This window comes from Melospiza melodia, chromosome 4, assembly GCF_035770615.1.
Source record: "Melospiza melodia melodia isolate bMelMel2 chromosome 4, bMelMel2.pri, whole genome shotgun sequence".
Lineage (NCBI taxonomy): Eukaryota > Metazoa > Chordata > Aves > Passeriformes > Passerellidae > Melospiza > Melospiza melodia.
Genome location: NC_086197.1, coordinates 62233656 through 62250174, shown reverse-complemented (window position 1 = coordinate 62250174; position 16519 = coordinate 62233656). Strand labels below are relative to the sequence as shown.

Sequence of the window (16519 nt, the reverse complement as noted above, 5' to 3'; positions counted from 1 at the left end):
TTCTGCACTCCCAAATTTCCCAACTGAGGATACTCTTAGAACATCATTATGCATTTTTTATTTGCAACAGAAGTTCTCTTATGCAGACTACTTCATCTTGCAACATGTGGTGTGCTAAACCATCCGTAGTGTCATGGATTTAGTAGCAATCATTGAGAAATACGTCTTCTTACCTTCTAAAGGTGCTTTGGCTCTTTTGGTGGTAGTTACTTGTTTTTTTGTCAGTGCATTTTTTCAGTTTTGTGAAACTTTCTTACATTTTACTCTTGCCTGCTATTGTTGAAGACTGGATGAACTATTGGAGTGATCTCGAGAAGCTGGAACAGGATAACTATGTACTTCATGAGCCAAATGGGCTTGAGAGTGCTGGTTCTCTTCTGTCCTTTCCATTTAGTGTCTCTGTACAAATGTGAAAATGGTGCCGTGCAAAGTGCAGATTTCTGTGCCGAACAGCCTAAGAGATTTAGTCCAATGATAAGCTGTTTGGCACAGACTGGGTATTCTTTTTTACAGTTGGCTCTTATGACTACTGTGCATTTTCTGACTCTTAAGGTTTACCTTGCTGTTCGTTGTTTTCAGCTGTATATCCTTCATGACATGGTCAGATATTGTTGCAAATTAAAGCATTCAACAGAATTCTTTGTAATGAAGTATGGGAAGTACGTGTCTGTCCTGATTTCATCCAGTCAAATGGTAGCTCTGTGGCTGTGCACTAAACCACAAGCTGGCAGTCATACAGCCCAAGGGCTGCTTAAGGTATCTCAGGGGCAGTCTTAGTAGCTGTGAGAGTAGCAGGTAGGTGAGATGAAAAAATAACCTGAGGGTTGGTCAGTCTCTTTGCATGTTTAGGACTAGGCAGTGATGTGGTTCTCCCTTGCAGCAAGTCTGTTTTAGCAAAGAAGTTGTTAGGCAGCATTTTGCAGGTGTTTATCAAATACATCCATCATTGGAAGTGAAGTACTGGCACTTGCAAGACCATACTTGGCTTGATCAACATGTCAGTTGTTTAGAAGGAGAATATATCCACTCACATGAGCAGCCCAGTCGTATCAAGGCTCCAGCAGCCTCTTGCACGTCTGTGATTTGCAAGGTTCTCAGTCTAATATACTCCTTACATGGATTCTTTCTTTCCAACATCAAACTGATAATAGATTAGTTGATGTGAAAGTTATTTTGGTTGCCAAGAAGCAGTTGCTGTTTTCCACTGACTTTAAGGGCAGGCATACTTTTGCCTGGCTTACCAAGTACGGGTGATCTTTTATAAAGATAAAACTGGTTTAGTTTTGCATTCTCAACATGTTGATGGTCATTGCAGGTTTGGAGCTGTGTGGATGGACCCAGCTACAATAGCAGATAGGAAGTAGTGGTTCTGATTGCAAGACTTGCTCAAAATCTGCATTGTTACACTAACATAAAGGACTGCATTTTTTTTATTCCATATTTATGCTTTAGGTCAGCAAGAACATTAAAAGTACGCTGTAATCAGACCAGGAAGAAAAAAGTAATTTTCCTAACCCTGTGTATCTTTACAGTATATTTCAGGAAAATAAGACCTTAGAATGCCAGAATGCAAGTCAGAAGGAGTAAAGTACCTGTACTGCAGTTTTGTGCAATCTACATGTTTTATGTGGCCTTACATTTCCCATTTTTCTCTTTGTGCTTAGCCTGGAAGCAGAGTGCTTGGATATGAGGGCTTTACCAGATTTCCATTATGCCTCTCAATTTTCAAGACCTGGTGCTTTAGCACACAACTAAAATTTTAGAGGGGTATGGTGTGATGATTTAAAGGTTACTAAGTTGATACAGTTCAAACAGTATGGTGGGTGACTTGCTGCTAAAACCAGAACAGTGCATTTTGTTGCATATATTCATTGCCTACAGTAAATTCAGTAAATCTGTTCAGGATTGTCTGGAGTGTCTGTGACTCAAATACTTGCCTTGAAAGACCAAGGTATAGCCATGTATTTGCATGTAGTTGTAATTTTATCTGTGATTGAAATGTGCAAAGGTGAATTGCAATAAAAGCTTCCGGTGTTAAATGTGGATATTTTCTGGAGTTCTCTGATGGTGGGCTAACCACTAAAACATGAACTTTGTATTTATCTAATATCTGAATTTATTTATGTTTAAGAGTTCCCTTTCATTCAAATGAAAGCAGTATTTTCCCTACAGCTGTCATGTAGGTCAGTGGAGCTCTGTCAGGGAGCAGCATGGTCAACAATAGTGTAGAGTGTGGAGTTCTGGGTGGAAGGAATGCTAGAAGTTCAGAGCAAAATGAAAGGCTTGTGGAAGCATCAGAATCACCTGGGATTAAGGGATAGGTATAGTAGAGGTTTTGACATACTTTTCCATGTGTGGAAAAGTGAAAACCTACTAAAATTTGAAAGAGCTAATAATTAAGGCTGGTTAAGCTTTCCATTTTGATAAGATGCAGTACTTAGGAATCAATTTTTGATTTTTTGCTAGTTGGGTAACAGTAGCTGTTTCTGAATAAGTGTTAAAACACCTAACAAAACCTTTTCTTAAAGGTTGAATTTAAATAAATCTTACAGTTGGTTCTGTGTGGTAATATTACAATGTCACAGTATTTAAAATAAGGCTAATATGTTGGAAAATCCTGATATGTTTATTGTAGGTCCTTTTCAGTAGAATTAGTGAACTTCAAGAAGTAGGAAGGGGACTCTTTAGAGGCTGTTGCAAGAAAGGAATTTCAATTTCTGGCAGGGTAGAAGCATATGTTTCATATCCACCTTTGAAGGGAGATCTAAAAAAGTAATGAGTTAAAGTTCAAAAGTGTATTCCTGTAGCATGCTTTGTTTTCTTTTTTTAATAAGATTTCTCTGTCTGCCAAGAGGATCACAGACATGTTCAGTTGTAAACTTAACTTAGTGTTTTAAAGTAATTGGATCAAGCTCATGGTAGGGGGATTGGAACTAGATGATCTTTAAGGTCCCTTCCAACCCAAACCATTGTGTCATTCTATGAAAAAGGTGTCACAACATCCTTCAACATTGTGGTGTTTTTTTAATTTGTTTTTGTTAATTACAAAGGTGGTGGCAACTTTGAAAAAAGGCTTTCTTTGTGAAGTAGCATCAATAGCCCGTGCTCCAAGTACTAAAAAACCCTTAACTGCGATTATGTGAGGAACACCAAATGGTTTGGTTTGATTTCTTTGAAATTATAGGTGTCCTGGTTTTCAGTTTAGCTGCACCTGCATCTAGTTGCACGTGTATTCCTTCCTGGACCTACTGCTCCTTTGCCACTAGTTGTGGTGGTGAGTGATTGAGAGCTCTCAGGTCCACCCTCCAAACTACAAACAAGATCATCTATCTAGATCTTTGGAGCCTGTATTAAGAGTTCAAGAGGGGAGTATTAAGAGTTCAAGTGTGGAGTATTAAGAGTTCAAGAAGCATTTGGACAACACTCTCAGGCACATTGTGTGATTCTTGGGGTTGTCCTCTGCAGGACCAGGAGTTGGACTCAGTGATCCTTATGAGTCCTTTCCGTGGAGTTCAGCATGTTTTATGATAAATATGAACACAATTTTTAAAAAGCACACTAGACCAGAGAAAAAAAATCACCAGAATTTCGGGGTTTAGTACAATAAAGCAGACTGTAGCTTTCAAATAGCTCATCAGCTTTGATGTGTGAACTGTGATAAGCATAAAGCTTCAGTCATTATGTATTCATGCATCCACATAATCTGGCTAATACTAGCTGCTCTATATCCTTACAGATGCTCCCCCTCTACAGTTTGGGGGGAAAATACTCTTGTTCAGTCATGTCCATTTCTCAAAATGAAGTCAGTGTTCAGCTGTGTAGCTTTTCAGTACCATCAGTCCCAGCAGTTGGCAGTGGTCTATGCAGATTCACTAGTGCTCAAAAGAAATACCTTTGACCTGTAGTTACCTTCTTACTCTTCTGAGGCAGAACAGTATTTTCAAACAACCCAATACACTGTAATTTCACCTTTTGATCAGTTCACCCATAGAATGTTATGTAAACAGTCATAAAACTGCTGATCAATTATTTCCGGGGCTTAGGAAGTTAAGCAAGATGAGAGAAAATAATACAAGATAAAGTTAATTTTGGTTTTTTGCATACTATTTTTTTAGACAGTAGTCTCATGAACAGTCCATGACATCAGAGCAACTGGCAGAGTTGAGGAAAAAAATGACCTTTTCATGAACTTCTACAAAGAATGCTAATGAGCCTTGTGTGACCTTCAATGGTAAGTTTAACATTATAATGTCCTTTACCTGTCCTTGAACCCCTGTATTTATGAAATTCTACAAGTTTCCAGTTTGTTCATCAAAATGTTTGAAGTTTGGTTTAGTTTTAATTTATTTTGAAATATTTTGAGAAACACCTTTAAATCCAAACCCCATAAATAATTGACACAGTATTTGCCTCGTTGCTAACTAAGAATTTGTGTATGTTAAATTACTCAGGATTCCAGAGAACTTATTTTTCATAGTTTATCAGTTTACACCACTCTCTTGAGCTGCAATAGCTGTCTGGAAAAGCTACATCACAATTTATTATCAATGCTTTTATTTCTTTGCCCGCAAGTAAACATGAAAAGTAGCAGTGTATCTACCTTTTGTAAGGCTTTTTAAGGGTAAGATATTTTAATGAGAGTATTTCCTTTAAACACTAAACCATGTTACATGTGTGACTTGAGGAAAAACTTTTCTATCTTACTGATTTATAGGTATGGAGCGTCATTAACTTGTAAAGTATTTGATGTCTTAATTTGACTTTTTAAATCAAGTTTAGTAAGTAAAACTACTCAAGTTTCTCTACGTATATTTCAGTTTCTGTCCATGAAACCTCCTTGAGAAGATGGCTGACGTAAGCCTGAAGGAAGCTGCACTAATAGTTGGTGTGGTGGCAGCCTGCTACTGGAACAGTCTCTTTTGTGGGTTTGTTTTTGATGATGTTTCAGCAATATTGGACAATAAAGATTTGCATCCTTCTACTCCATTAAGAAATCTGTTTCAGAATGACTTCTGGGGCACTCCAATGTCTGAGGTAGGTGGTTTGTGAAACACTTTGAAACATTTAGGAAATTGAAAAAAACCTTGCAGAGTGTTTTTACACTTCTTTTCCCTAGTGTGGTTTTAACAGAACAGCTTGGATTTGATGGAATTTGGTGGTGTTAGTGTTTTGTACAATAATATCAGGAACACTTGTAGCTTATATTCTTTCCCTTTGTTCAATAAAAGAGCTGGTAAGAAGATGAGGTTGTACTTACAGCACACAGCTGCATGATGTTATTTTCTATGTAATTGCAATATCAAAATTGAACAACTCTGACCAATTTCTTTTCTCTTTTTAAATTAGTTATTGCCATGAAAGGGCATTTATTTCTGAATGCAACCTGGAAGGAAAAATAAAACTTAAACAACAAAGCTTGGGATTAGGATATTGACTCCTTTAAATTTATTTAAGTATATATATATATAGATAGATAGATATGAATTCAGAGTTTCTGATTTGTAATCATATAGAGTGGCTGTGTATTATCTGAAAAGCTGCATTGGCATTGAGGCTCTTGATAAACATTGTTAAATGGCAATAGCTAAAGGATTTTGATACCATTTTAAAAGTCACACATGGTGTTATTGCTGAGCAAATGAATAAAAATTATCTCCCATTCATACATTCTCTGCTTATCAAGGCATTCCACTTTATAATTTTTTCTTATGTTCATAACCTACAGGGTTAGTTCCTTGTGACATACTATTTGCTAGCTCTGTAAATAGACTCTGATACATAATTTTCATATAACCCTGTAACCAAAGTTTCCAGATGCCATTCAGTTCTGTATTCATTGCGGATTAAAAAGGTTCCTAAATTTCCCCAGTGAAGTTTCAAGTAGTATGTTTTTACTGAAAAAAATCCTTAACCACGTCCAGAGGAAAAAGCTTTTTTTTTTTTTTTTTTTTTTTTTTTTTTTTTTTTTTTTTTTGCCTTTTTTTGGGCTACTGATTTTCAAATCTTTGTTTTGAAGGTAGATGCCTGACAGTGGAAGGAGATTTAGGTATGGATAGGTGTTTAGGAAGGTATTTTGGAGTGAAAGTCATTTTGTAAGTTAGTGGTGACTGATTGTTTTATTTGTTTTCTTTCAGGAGAGGAGTCATAAATCTTATCGTCCCCTTACAGTTCTAACGTTTCGCTTAAACTACTTGTTCAGCGAGTTAAATGCAGTTTCTTACCACTTTCTAAATCTGGTCTTTCATGTGGTGGTTTGCATAGTCTTCCTCAAGGTCTGTAAGCTCTTCCTGGACAACAGGAGCAGTGTAGTTGCATCCTTGCTCTTTGCAGTGCACCCAATACATACTGAAGCGGTAGGTACAGCTGTAATGTGCTTAATTTGTTTGAACTGTGTTAATTAAACTTAAATTTCATGGTGTTTGTATCTGCTTGTATATGTATATAACTTCAGAAAGTATGATTTTATTTGTACTTAATTTTTCCTTTGCAGTGAGTGGTGGAAGTGACAAATTTCCATGCTCAAGAGTTGTTTTATATTACATGCAACTACTGGAAAATAATTAAAGAAACATGAATTTAGTTACTAAATAATTTAGGTCTCTGCTATTCATGTTGGCTTTTATGACTTCAGTTTACGTAGACATTTGTGTTCTGTGATGATTCATACAGTATTCTATTTTGCAAATACTATGAATGCCTGTTAATGCATTTCCAGAACCCCTTGTGGCTAATCACCATGCCTATTTTGTCTGCTTTCTTTTATGTCAGTTGTCTGTCTCAGTGGGATTTTCTCTAGGATTGTTGTTCCTATGCTATAGCCGGCTTAGGCCCAATTCTGTTTAAACCTTCCATTTTTTAACATATAGCATGCCAGGAAGAAGAAATACATTTCGCTCCTCTCTTCTTTTCTTTGATTCTGAAGGAATTCTTCACTGCTATTTAAAAAAAACCCAAAAAGTTTTGTTTGTATAAGGTTTCTGATTATATACTTTTTAATGGCCAACCAGGCTTGCAATGTTGTGGAGGAAATGAACTCTTGTGATCACTATTCATTAGATTTTTTTCTGCCAGAAAATCTGATAAAGCAGATGTCTGGCATTTTCTGCTGTTATTTCTGCTCCCCTTCAATTTGCTTTCCTGGATTTCAGTACACAGGTATTGCAAAGCCCTGTCTCTTTCTTTTGTTAAAATAGTATTAGCTTATTTTCAGAAAACTGAAAATGTTTGAGTCTTTTGCTGCTTTGAAGATTATACCACTTTATTGAGTGGAAGGAGTTTTTTTGGGTAGGGAACAGGGGAACAGAGTCTTTTGATTGTAATAAAATGAGAGGGCTTTATGTTCTAATTTTTTGGTCCTGATTTTTTGTGTAAAGAGTTTGCATCTATCTCTTATTCACTAGTAGTACAGATCCCTTTAAGCAATAATTAAGAAACCTACATCTTTGCATTTTGAGCAAATTTTACAGGAATTGAGTTGATAAAGTTGGTTGTTGTTTAAGCTACTAATATGTCCTTGCTAGAAGTTAATGGAATGTTTAAAATGAGGAAGTTCGGCACCTAAAAATTCCTGCTTGCTCCAAAGCAGGAAACCCCTGCTTTGGAGAGGAGTTTTAAAGGAGTTTGCACCAACCCCTTTAAAAACTTGGATAAAATATGAGTTAAAAAAATTTAAATTCGTTATTTAATTTGGTTTTCTGGTTCTTTGAAAAACCATGCTTTAAATTGCTGAATTTGGCTTTACCTCTTTGTAGTAAATGTGGCAGGATCTTTGCAGCAGCGCTAGCAAGTTTCCAGTGACTTAGGTTAGTGGCTCACAGGTTAGATCAGCCAGGGTAATTTCATCACTTCAATTCCTATTTTCAGTGATTCTTTATTATGATTGAACCTTCTGATTCTGCCTCAAGTAGCACAGATGCTTTTAGTGCTGTGCCATCAGAGTTAGTAAGAAGCACCGTGCAGGTCCTACAACCCGTTGTGTAACAGAAGCTCATTGTGTAAGGCAGGGCGTGTGTAAGGCCTGGTGTCGGCCACGTGAGGGCGCTGCAACACAGGGATCGCTACAAGCTGCTGCTGGCTGGAAACACCGCCGAACGCAATTCTAGTTCAGTCCCCCTGCTGTTGTACCCCGGTACTCACTGAAGAGTTAGATAAGGGCTTGCTTTCTTCTTACCCTCACCTCTTTCACTGTGTAAAAAGAACAAATGGAAGTTTCCTTACACAGAAAAGAGGAAGTAGTAATGTTAGGTGTATGTTAGATGTATGTTTGGACTAGGATTTTTGGGTTTTTATCTTTTAAAAGTATAATTGAAAGGTATTTGGTCTTAATTCCTTTAAATTAATCTCTTACTTAAATTATTACTCTTACTTATCACCTGTACAGGAGTTTGAAACAGCAGATATAATACATAAACATTTCAACCCTTTGCCTATCTTAAGATAAACAGTTTTTTCCTGGAAAAGTTGTCAGAGCGGGATAAGTAGAAGATAATTTTCTGCTTGAGTTAAGAAGGAAGCTAGGCTCTTGCAGTGATATCTGTTTTTCTGAGGAAGACGTTTTTAGGACATGAGTTGAATAACAGCCCCATAGATTCATCTGTCCTTATCTTTACAATTCAAGTTCAGTCATGCTAACTGCTTTGCTACTGTTCTGGCCAGAAGTATGTAAACCACCTTTATAACTACAGGATGTCAACTAACGTCGTGAGTGCTGGAATTTTCTCTCATAAGTCACGTTTGTATCCAGAAATAGAACCTCTCTTTTGTTGGCAGTCAACTGTGGAGGCACACCAACATGCTTTATTAATGTTCTCTTTCAACTGATCTACAGATAAAGCTCTCTTTAATGTCTTAATGCTAGACAATTTTAGATTCCAGACCAGGAATCTTTGAAACATCTTAAGATATTTTGGAAACAAATACTTAGGCGCTCTTCAAAATATTAACACAAACTGTAGTGTCTTACCAATGGTGAAACATGCTCTCTCTGTGCGTGATTCAGTGAATCCTTTGGTAAACATACTGTAGTCCCAAGAGAAATACTAGAGTATGATTTCAGATTCAGATTAGAATGCTTTTCTTTACACTGTGACCTTGGGTACTGAGTTACTTTCTCATTTTATGCTGTGCTGGATCAATCATGCTTGACCAAGAATGTACTAGCAATAAAACTTTCTAGCTGGGTCCAGATGGAAAAAAGTCAGTTTTCAGCATCGTCATAGTTAAATCGTGAGCCATGCAGTTTCCTTGGCTAAATATGACCATCTGCCTCGGGACAACATGCTATTTTTCAGCCATGTTACTTGTAAAAATTCGGAAGCAGTCAGAGGCACTATAGAAGAGGACAAGTGAGGAAGAATGGTGGTCCCAGAAGGTGCTGTAGGCAGCACAGCGGCTACTGCAATAACCATGAGCATAATGACCTGTCTTCCATAGCTGAGTGTTGGTTTCACTTCAGCATTTTTTGAAAACAGTTTTCAACATGGGAATGAGTGTATTTCTTTGGGGATTCTGAAACAACCCTTTGCCATATGCATTTTAACTCTTCTCTGAATTTCATAAAATCCACTCCTCTCTGTCTCATCAAGGGAAGAGAGGTTGTGATTGAACACTGAGGCAGAAATGTTGAGTACCTCAGCCTTCTCCTTGTCCATTGTTATCAGTTTTTTCAGTACTGTTGGTGTGGGGAGGTACACCTCTGACATTCCTTTTCTGGTTAACCTACCTGTAGAAGCCTTTCTTGTTATTCTTTATGTCCCTTGCCATGTTCAGTTCCAGCCTTGCCTGGGCCTTCCACACTCCATCTCTGCACAGCTGAGCTTTGTCCCAAGTTGCCAGTTCTCACCTCCTCTGCCTGGGCATTTGCTTCTTTCACTTTAGTTTGACCAACAGTTCTCTACTCAACAACACTGACCTCTTACTTTCCTTACCCAATTTCTTGCTCCTGGGGATTGGTAACTCCTGTGTTCTATGGAATACTTCCTTAGAGATCTGCTACCTATATAATAATAAATATCTAGTAACATATAAATGGCATACCTAGATTATTAATAAAAACTCAATAAATGCTATCTTAAAATATCAAATAACAATAAATACTTAATAATAATTAAGGTTTTTCTTCTTTTATTTTTCAGGTAACTGGAGTTGTGGGCAGAGCAGAGCTTTTATCATCTATTTTTTTCCTAGCTGCTTTTTTGTCATACACAAAGTCTAAAGGTCCGGATAATACCATAGGTAAATGATTGACAAATAGAGATATAATTCAGTTTCTTTACCACTGATAAAAATGCTCTTAAAACCATAATAGAGGTGAACTGGTTATTCAGCAAGTGTGCACCAAAACTCCTTCAGAGCTAAGATACCCATATACTACTACTTTCCATTATAAATTGCATTTTTTTCCCCAAGACATGGCAGTTTTTTAATGCCTTCTTAGTTTATAGCACTTACCCTAGGATATTCTTGCACTGACTTTTATTACTGCAATTTAAGTGGAATTGTGCTGAGGTGCCTCAGATGATCAGTCACAAGTAAACTCCAAAGTTTCAGTGCAGATAAAGGAGGCTTCCATCTTTGCCAGAGTCAGATTGACATAGTGAGAAGCCATGACTCCCTATAAAGTATTCAGTTTGAAAAAGTGCTCTGGTGATTTAGGAAATACTGACATATTTTGTTTTGCTTGTTATAAATTAGTCTTTTACCCTTCATTTATTTTATTCAGTTTAAGGGAGGCAATTTTAATATTGGTGCGTGTGTATTATTTTCTGTAGAGTAAAAGTGGTCATCTTTCATAAGACATTACATATACTCAAAATATTTACAGAACATAGCATATTCAGATGTGAGGAGTCAAAGCCTTCACTTTTTAAAGTAATTTAGTTTATTAAATGTGGTTTTTGTAAGATGGAACATTTTCAATAATATCTTCTTTATTTGCAGTGTGGACACCAATTGCAGTGACTGTATTTCTAGTAGCTGTTGCAACACTGTGTAAAGAACAAGGAATAACAGTGGTGGGGATATGCTGTGTGTATGAAGTCTTTATTGCTCAAGGGGTAAGCTGTTGAAAAATAAAGTGGATTTCTGTTATGAGACATTAGTACTTTGACGCATCATATTTGACACTGATCTTTCTCAGTTAAGGTTAACTCAATAGTTCTGTTACATTTTTCAGATTTTATGGAGTCAATTCATTTTTGACAGTTAACAGTGAGGGAATCAAATAATTTCCAAGTTGTCCTTTACGTGCCATGCGGAGATGCTAGGAAATATACTCAGTAACGACTTGACAGGTCTTAATGGAAGCCTTTGGTTTTAGCTGACTGAGATTTGCAAATCCTAACTTGTAACAGTCTTGATTAAAGTTTGAGGAGATGGAGGATTATTTGGTTTTAATCCCTGTAGTGAAAATAGAGAACATATTATATACAAATTCATTTCATCATTTTCTATTGAGTAACCAAATACCTTAGAGTAGTCCTACTTGAATAACTAATATTCTTAAGGAATTTGTTGTTCTAAGAATACTGTTATCTGATATATTTCATTTTAAGCATTGATAAGCCTTTAATTGTGACTTTTCCTTAAAGAAACAAGATTCTCCTGTATTTCAATAATTCTAGACTTTTCAATAACCAAAATAAATTAAAAATTAAAATTTAACATTCCATATTTTAAGAAGATTTTATAGTTATTTCTTAATTGCTTGCTGGAAAATTTTGCCAAAAATGCACCAATAAAAGCCAAAAGATTGTCGATCCTGAGGACACATAATCAAGGCCGAAATACCAGACTCACATAGATGTCTTAGTAACTATTGTCTTTGCAGGTCTAGTGAATTAAAATATAATTTTCTAGCTGGATTTTTAAGGAAATCACCAATACGTGACTGGTGTTCAGCCCACTCTTCCTTTCTTCTAGTAACTTTTGATCTGATCTTCAATTTCACTGAAGTTTAATAAGATTGTGTCATTTCAGTAGGAGAGATAAAATGCAAACTGAGGCTTCTTCTGAAAGCACAGGTGTTACATGAACTTAGATTTTTACCTGTCCTCAAAAACTTTTCAGTTTCTCTAGTTTAGCCAGCCGGTATATGTGAATCAATAAATCATCACCAGCAGAAGTCATGAAAACAAAGGGAAAGAGGTACACTGGGAAGAAATTAGCTTATGTAATGAGAAACTGTGCAAGGTTATGATGTTCATGAGGCAAGGAGGGATGACTTACTGCAGTAGTGGCATAAAATAGAAAGCCAGGGCTAATCAGGAAGCAAATTGTATTTCTGTCATTCGTAAGGAATTTTGTTTATAGAGGGGCTGATAATTCTGAAAATAGTGACTTTTCTTCTTGAGAGTTCCTTTCGTGGTTTTGATTCATTTGTTCAAGCCTCTGAAGATGGTACAATTTTTTGATCTGTCAGCACAAAATAGCTATGGGTGTACAGGTTCAGCTGTGATAGTGTTAGCAAGAATACTTGACTAGTTTATTAAAATGGAGACCTGATTTTGGGGACTTGTCATAAGGATACTAAGAAGCTGAATTAATTAACTGTTAGGAGCAGACGTTTACAGAAAACCAAGGAAAAAAGTATTAGCTCATATTTATCTGAGGAACTAATGAATACTCTGTCTGATTATACACCATTTTTTAATTTGCAGTACACCTTGCCAGCATTATTGGACACGGCTGTACAGATTCTTCGAGGAAAGGGCAGTATTCCTTTCTCTATGCTCCAAACACTGTTGAAGCTCATAGTCCTAATGTTCAGTACACTCCTGCTTGTAGTTGTCAGAGTCCAGGTTATCCAGTCTCAGCTTCCAGTGTTTACAAGGTAATAGTAAAGTGTTTCTTATTTACAGTTGTTTATAAATAAGATGTGACTTAATGAAGTCGGAATGAAATAGCCAAAAATATATGAACTTAAGTGTTATTCACCTGTTTCAATATTAGTATTCAGTGTCTGTACAATATTGCATTTTTTGTGAAGTTGCTAAATTATATATTTCAGCAACTGTTGAATAAAATGTTCAAAATACTGAGCTATCTTGGCAGGCAGCCATTTAAAAAAGTTTACAGTTGATCGTTTGTCTTAATAATTCAGAAATTAAATGTCTTATTGCTTAAATATTTTTATTGTCTCTTTATTTGAACCTTATCTGAATTCTCCAAACCTCTTAAATTTTTCCTCTTCTACATACAGAATATATTTACATTTTATGTACTATGCAGAAACCATTGTTGTCTTCAGACAGACTGCTTGAAGATGTATATGAATGATGTTAGAACTGAAAGACAAATTTATCTTGAGCTTGAGCAATGTAGAAACACAAGAATCTAGAACTGTCCCTGAAAAATTCAGACGAACTATTAAAAACATGAACAAGGACCACTGAACTCAACTTGAGATGTAAATCATTCTGTTTCTTCAAACTTATGTTGATTATATCCCAAAACAGTTTCATAAACATGGAGGAGGTCTGTCCCTCTCTTCAGTGAATCACTGTGCATGGTTTCACACCTGACAAATGCAGGAAGAGTAGGATATTTTATGTCTGTATTTAGTAGTTCTAGCTATGACTCTAAAGTTTGCAACAAAGTGAATCAACATCATATCTTTCTTCATTAAAAGCTCCTTTTTCTCCTTTCTTTTGCTTTAGGTTTGATAACCCAGCTGCTGTTAGTCCATCCCCAGCAAGACAGCTGACTTTCAACTACCTCCTCCCTGTAAATGCTTGGCTTCTTCTCAATCCCTCAGAATTATGCTGCGACTGGACAATGGGAACTATTCCTCTTGTGGAGTCTTTGTTAGATGTTAGAAATATTGCCACCCTTACCTTCTTTTGCTTTCTGGGATCTTTGATGGTCTTCAGTCTCCGATACCCCGGAGATTCCTCCAAGACAGTATTGATGGTATGAATGATGCCCTGGTTTTGTCCTTTTGTTAAGAGCAAGTGGCTCAGGTTGTATGGTCAGATGTGTAATCTGCTGTGAGCCAGAGATACTATGTGTATCCAGCCTTTTAGGCTAGAATGAACGCATAAGAGGAGAATTGTCTGGTGACAAAACTGCTAAATTGCAATTAAGTATGTGACTCTGTTAGAGATGAGAATAAATATTGTTAGGTATTTGTAAACTGTATTGCAGCCTTCCTCAGATATTCAGAGCTCAACTGGCACATGGTGGCTTTCAATAGAATTTAAATTTTTCAAGGACCAGAATGCATTTTCATCCTGCAAGCTGTCTACTTTGTTTAAATGTCAGTAGTCATGATGTGTATTTAGCAAAAGATTTGATTTTCTTTCTCATAGGTGTAAAAGAAAGGACATATTTTTGCATTTAGGAATAAGTTTCCACTTTTGTTATTGTTATTTTGTTTTTCTTCTTAAGTTGTTTTCATATTATGAAAAACTAATTTTGTCAAGCTGTAAAATCAGTTCCTGTATCTGTTCAGTATTATATATGATCTTGAAACTGAGATGGATTAATAGAAAAGAATATTTTGGAAGAAATGGGAAGGATCAAAGGAGCTGGTATTTTTGAAAAAAAAAGTCATCAATTATTGATTCCATTGCAAATTTTTGTAAGGTGAATGATAACCTGATACCATACTTTATTAGTTCAGCGATGAAGTTATGCATACAAAAAACTGCATGCATTTATCTTAGTCTGCTTCAGAAATAATGCATTTTTTAGTATGTTAATCAGCAAACAGAAGTTTCAGATGGGTGGTAATATTTATGCATGACCTAAGATTAAGTAGTTCTTTGCTAAGCAGCTGACAAATTTTGATGCACTTCTAAAAGACCTAGCATTATAGTTCTGACTCATATGTTTTCTTCTTGTCTTGTCACTGGAGCAAGGCAATATATTTCCCTAGAAGACCAGTGAAAATGATATCTAGTATTGCTGATGAAATTTCTTGTCTTGAATTTGGAAACTGTGTATGAAGAGAAGAAATTATTTATATAGTAGATGTGCAAGGTGACATGCTTGGAAAAGAAGTGCCCAGCACTTCAAGTATGCAGAGTAGTTGCATTTTCCTCCTTATATAAGCTGAGGCATAAGTATTTCTCCACTGCACTGTTAGCACAAAAAATGTGTGTTGGGTGTGGTTCACTTTTTTTATAGGACAGCTCCTGAATATTAAGGCTGTTTATTTCCCTGTATTTCTGTTTATTCCCTACCTGGTGAAGTTCACAAGAGGAAAGGGTTAATGGGTTTTTTAGCATATGTTGGTGTAAGTCAGTTAGGTTTTGTTTGAGGGTGGTATTTTTATATGTGTTTTTATTTCAAGTGGGTTTTATAGGAAGGATTTTCTGAGGTCATTCACTCCGGCATGCGCACCGCAATGTCACCTGACACAGTATAGTCCTGGTGTAATGCAAATTGTTTTCCTTTAATCTATACCTATGCTGTGTATATAACTTTCAATATTATGCTGATTTTCTTCAGCAGTGAAGTGCCTGGGAGCAGATTTCATAGGAAATGGGAATGCAGTATTTTATATTAAATATTAATTGTTATGTGCTACAAAATGAAGCTATATGATAGGCCAAAGCCATTGATATCCCCCAAGTAATCAGTGTATTCTGTATGTTGCAAGGCTCTGTTGTGGTTTTGTTTTCATGGAGCTTAATGAAATGCTGTGGATCAGCAGCTGGGCTGTGTTAATGATCCATGTGCACATTCTTGAAATATCCTTGAAATACGACACAAAATCTTACTTATCAATCAGTGTTGCATTTTTATATATGTAATCCTGGTTGATTTTCAAACTGGATTATTTAACTGTTTTAGCGTGGAAGAGGCAGTTAATGTCATGCTTAACTCTAACAGCCAGTTGTACTGAAAGTTTCTAGAAAATTCCTCTTTCTTCAAAGAAAAATTCCATTTCTGTAGATTTTTTTTTATGGGGTTTTTTTTGTAACTTGAAGGCCAGATATTTTGAAATAATTATTCATTTCTTTTCTGGAACCAGAGTTTGGAAATCTGCTACTTAACAGTCATTCAGGACTTAAAGCAACTGGTCATGTCCACTTTATTTGCAACAGATGGATTTGTCTCTTAATAAACACAATTTTTGATAAGAAGTGAGTCCCCTACCTAAGAACTACAATTGTGCAGTTCTTAAGTTCATCGTAATTTCAGATATTTTGGGGTACTCTTAGCACTTTGTCCAAAAACTGCTGTTTATTCAGTGACTGACTCTGATTTTGTTATTCACATTTGTTACAGAAATGCACAACAGACTATTGTACTGTAAAAATTGCTGCTTTATGCCTCAAATAAGCTGATACAAATTTTTAATTATCAGATAATGTCCAAGGTTTTACACTGTCTTGTTTCTGTATCTGGAACTCTTACTAAAATTGTTTTGAATTTAATTAATGTGTTTTTATTTGTCCTCTTTTTGTAGTATAGTAAAGCAAATATACTTCCAAGCCCTTAAGTAAGGAATAGAATAAATTGCAGGTTACTACTTGCTATATTCAATGTGAAACAGATCTGAATATTAAAAAAG

At 36.0% G+C, this 16519-nt stretch overlaps 1 protein-coding gene across 2 annotated transcripts in view; it reads left to right on the top strand.

Annotated features, from left to right (window-relative positions):
• The window catches only part of TMTC3 (transmembrane O-mannosyltransferase targeting cadherins 3), a 29667-nt gene that overhangs the window by 3462 nt on the left and 9686 nt on the right, over positions 1–16519 (top strand). For both annotated transcript variants that reach the window (XM_063154931.1, XM_063154929.1), the window contains 7 exons: positions 4116–4231; positions 4818–5034; positions 6135–6353; positions 10134–10233; positions 10939–11054; positions 12657–12829; positions 13656–13908. In XM_063154931.1, the coding sequence (XP_063011001.1) occupies positions 4846–5034; positions 6135–6353; positions 10134–10233; positions 10939–11054; positions 12657–12829; positions 13656–13908 (1050 nt within the window). In that variant the 5' untranslated portion in view covers positions 4116–4231; positions 4818–4845. The remainder of the gene's footprint in view (positions 1–4115; positions 4232–4817; positions 5035–6134; positions 6354–10133; positions 10234–10938; positions 11055–12656; positions 12830–13655; positions 13909–16519) is intronic.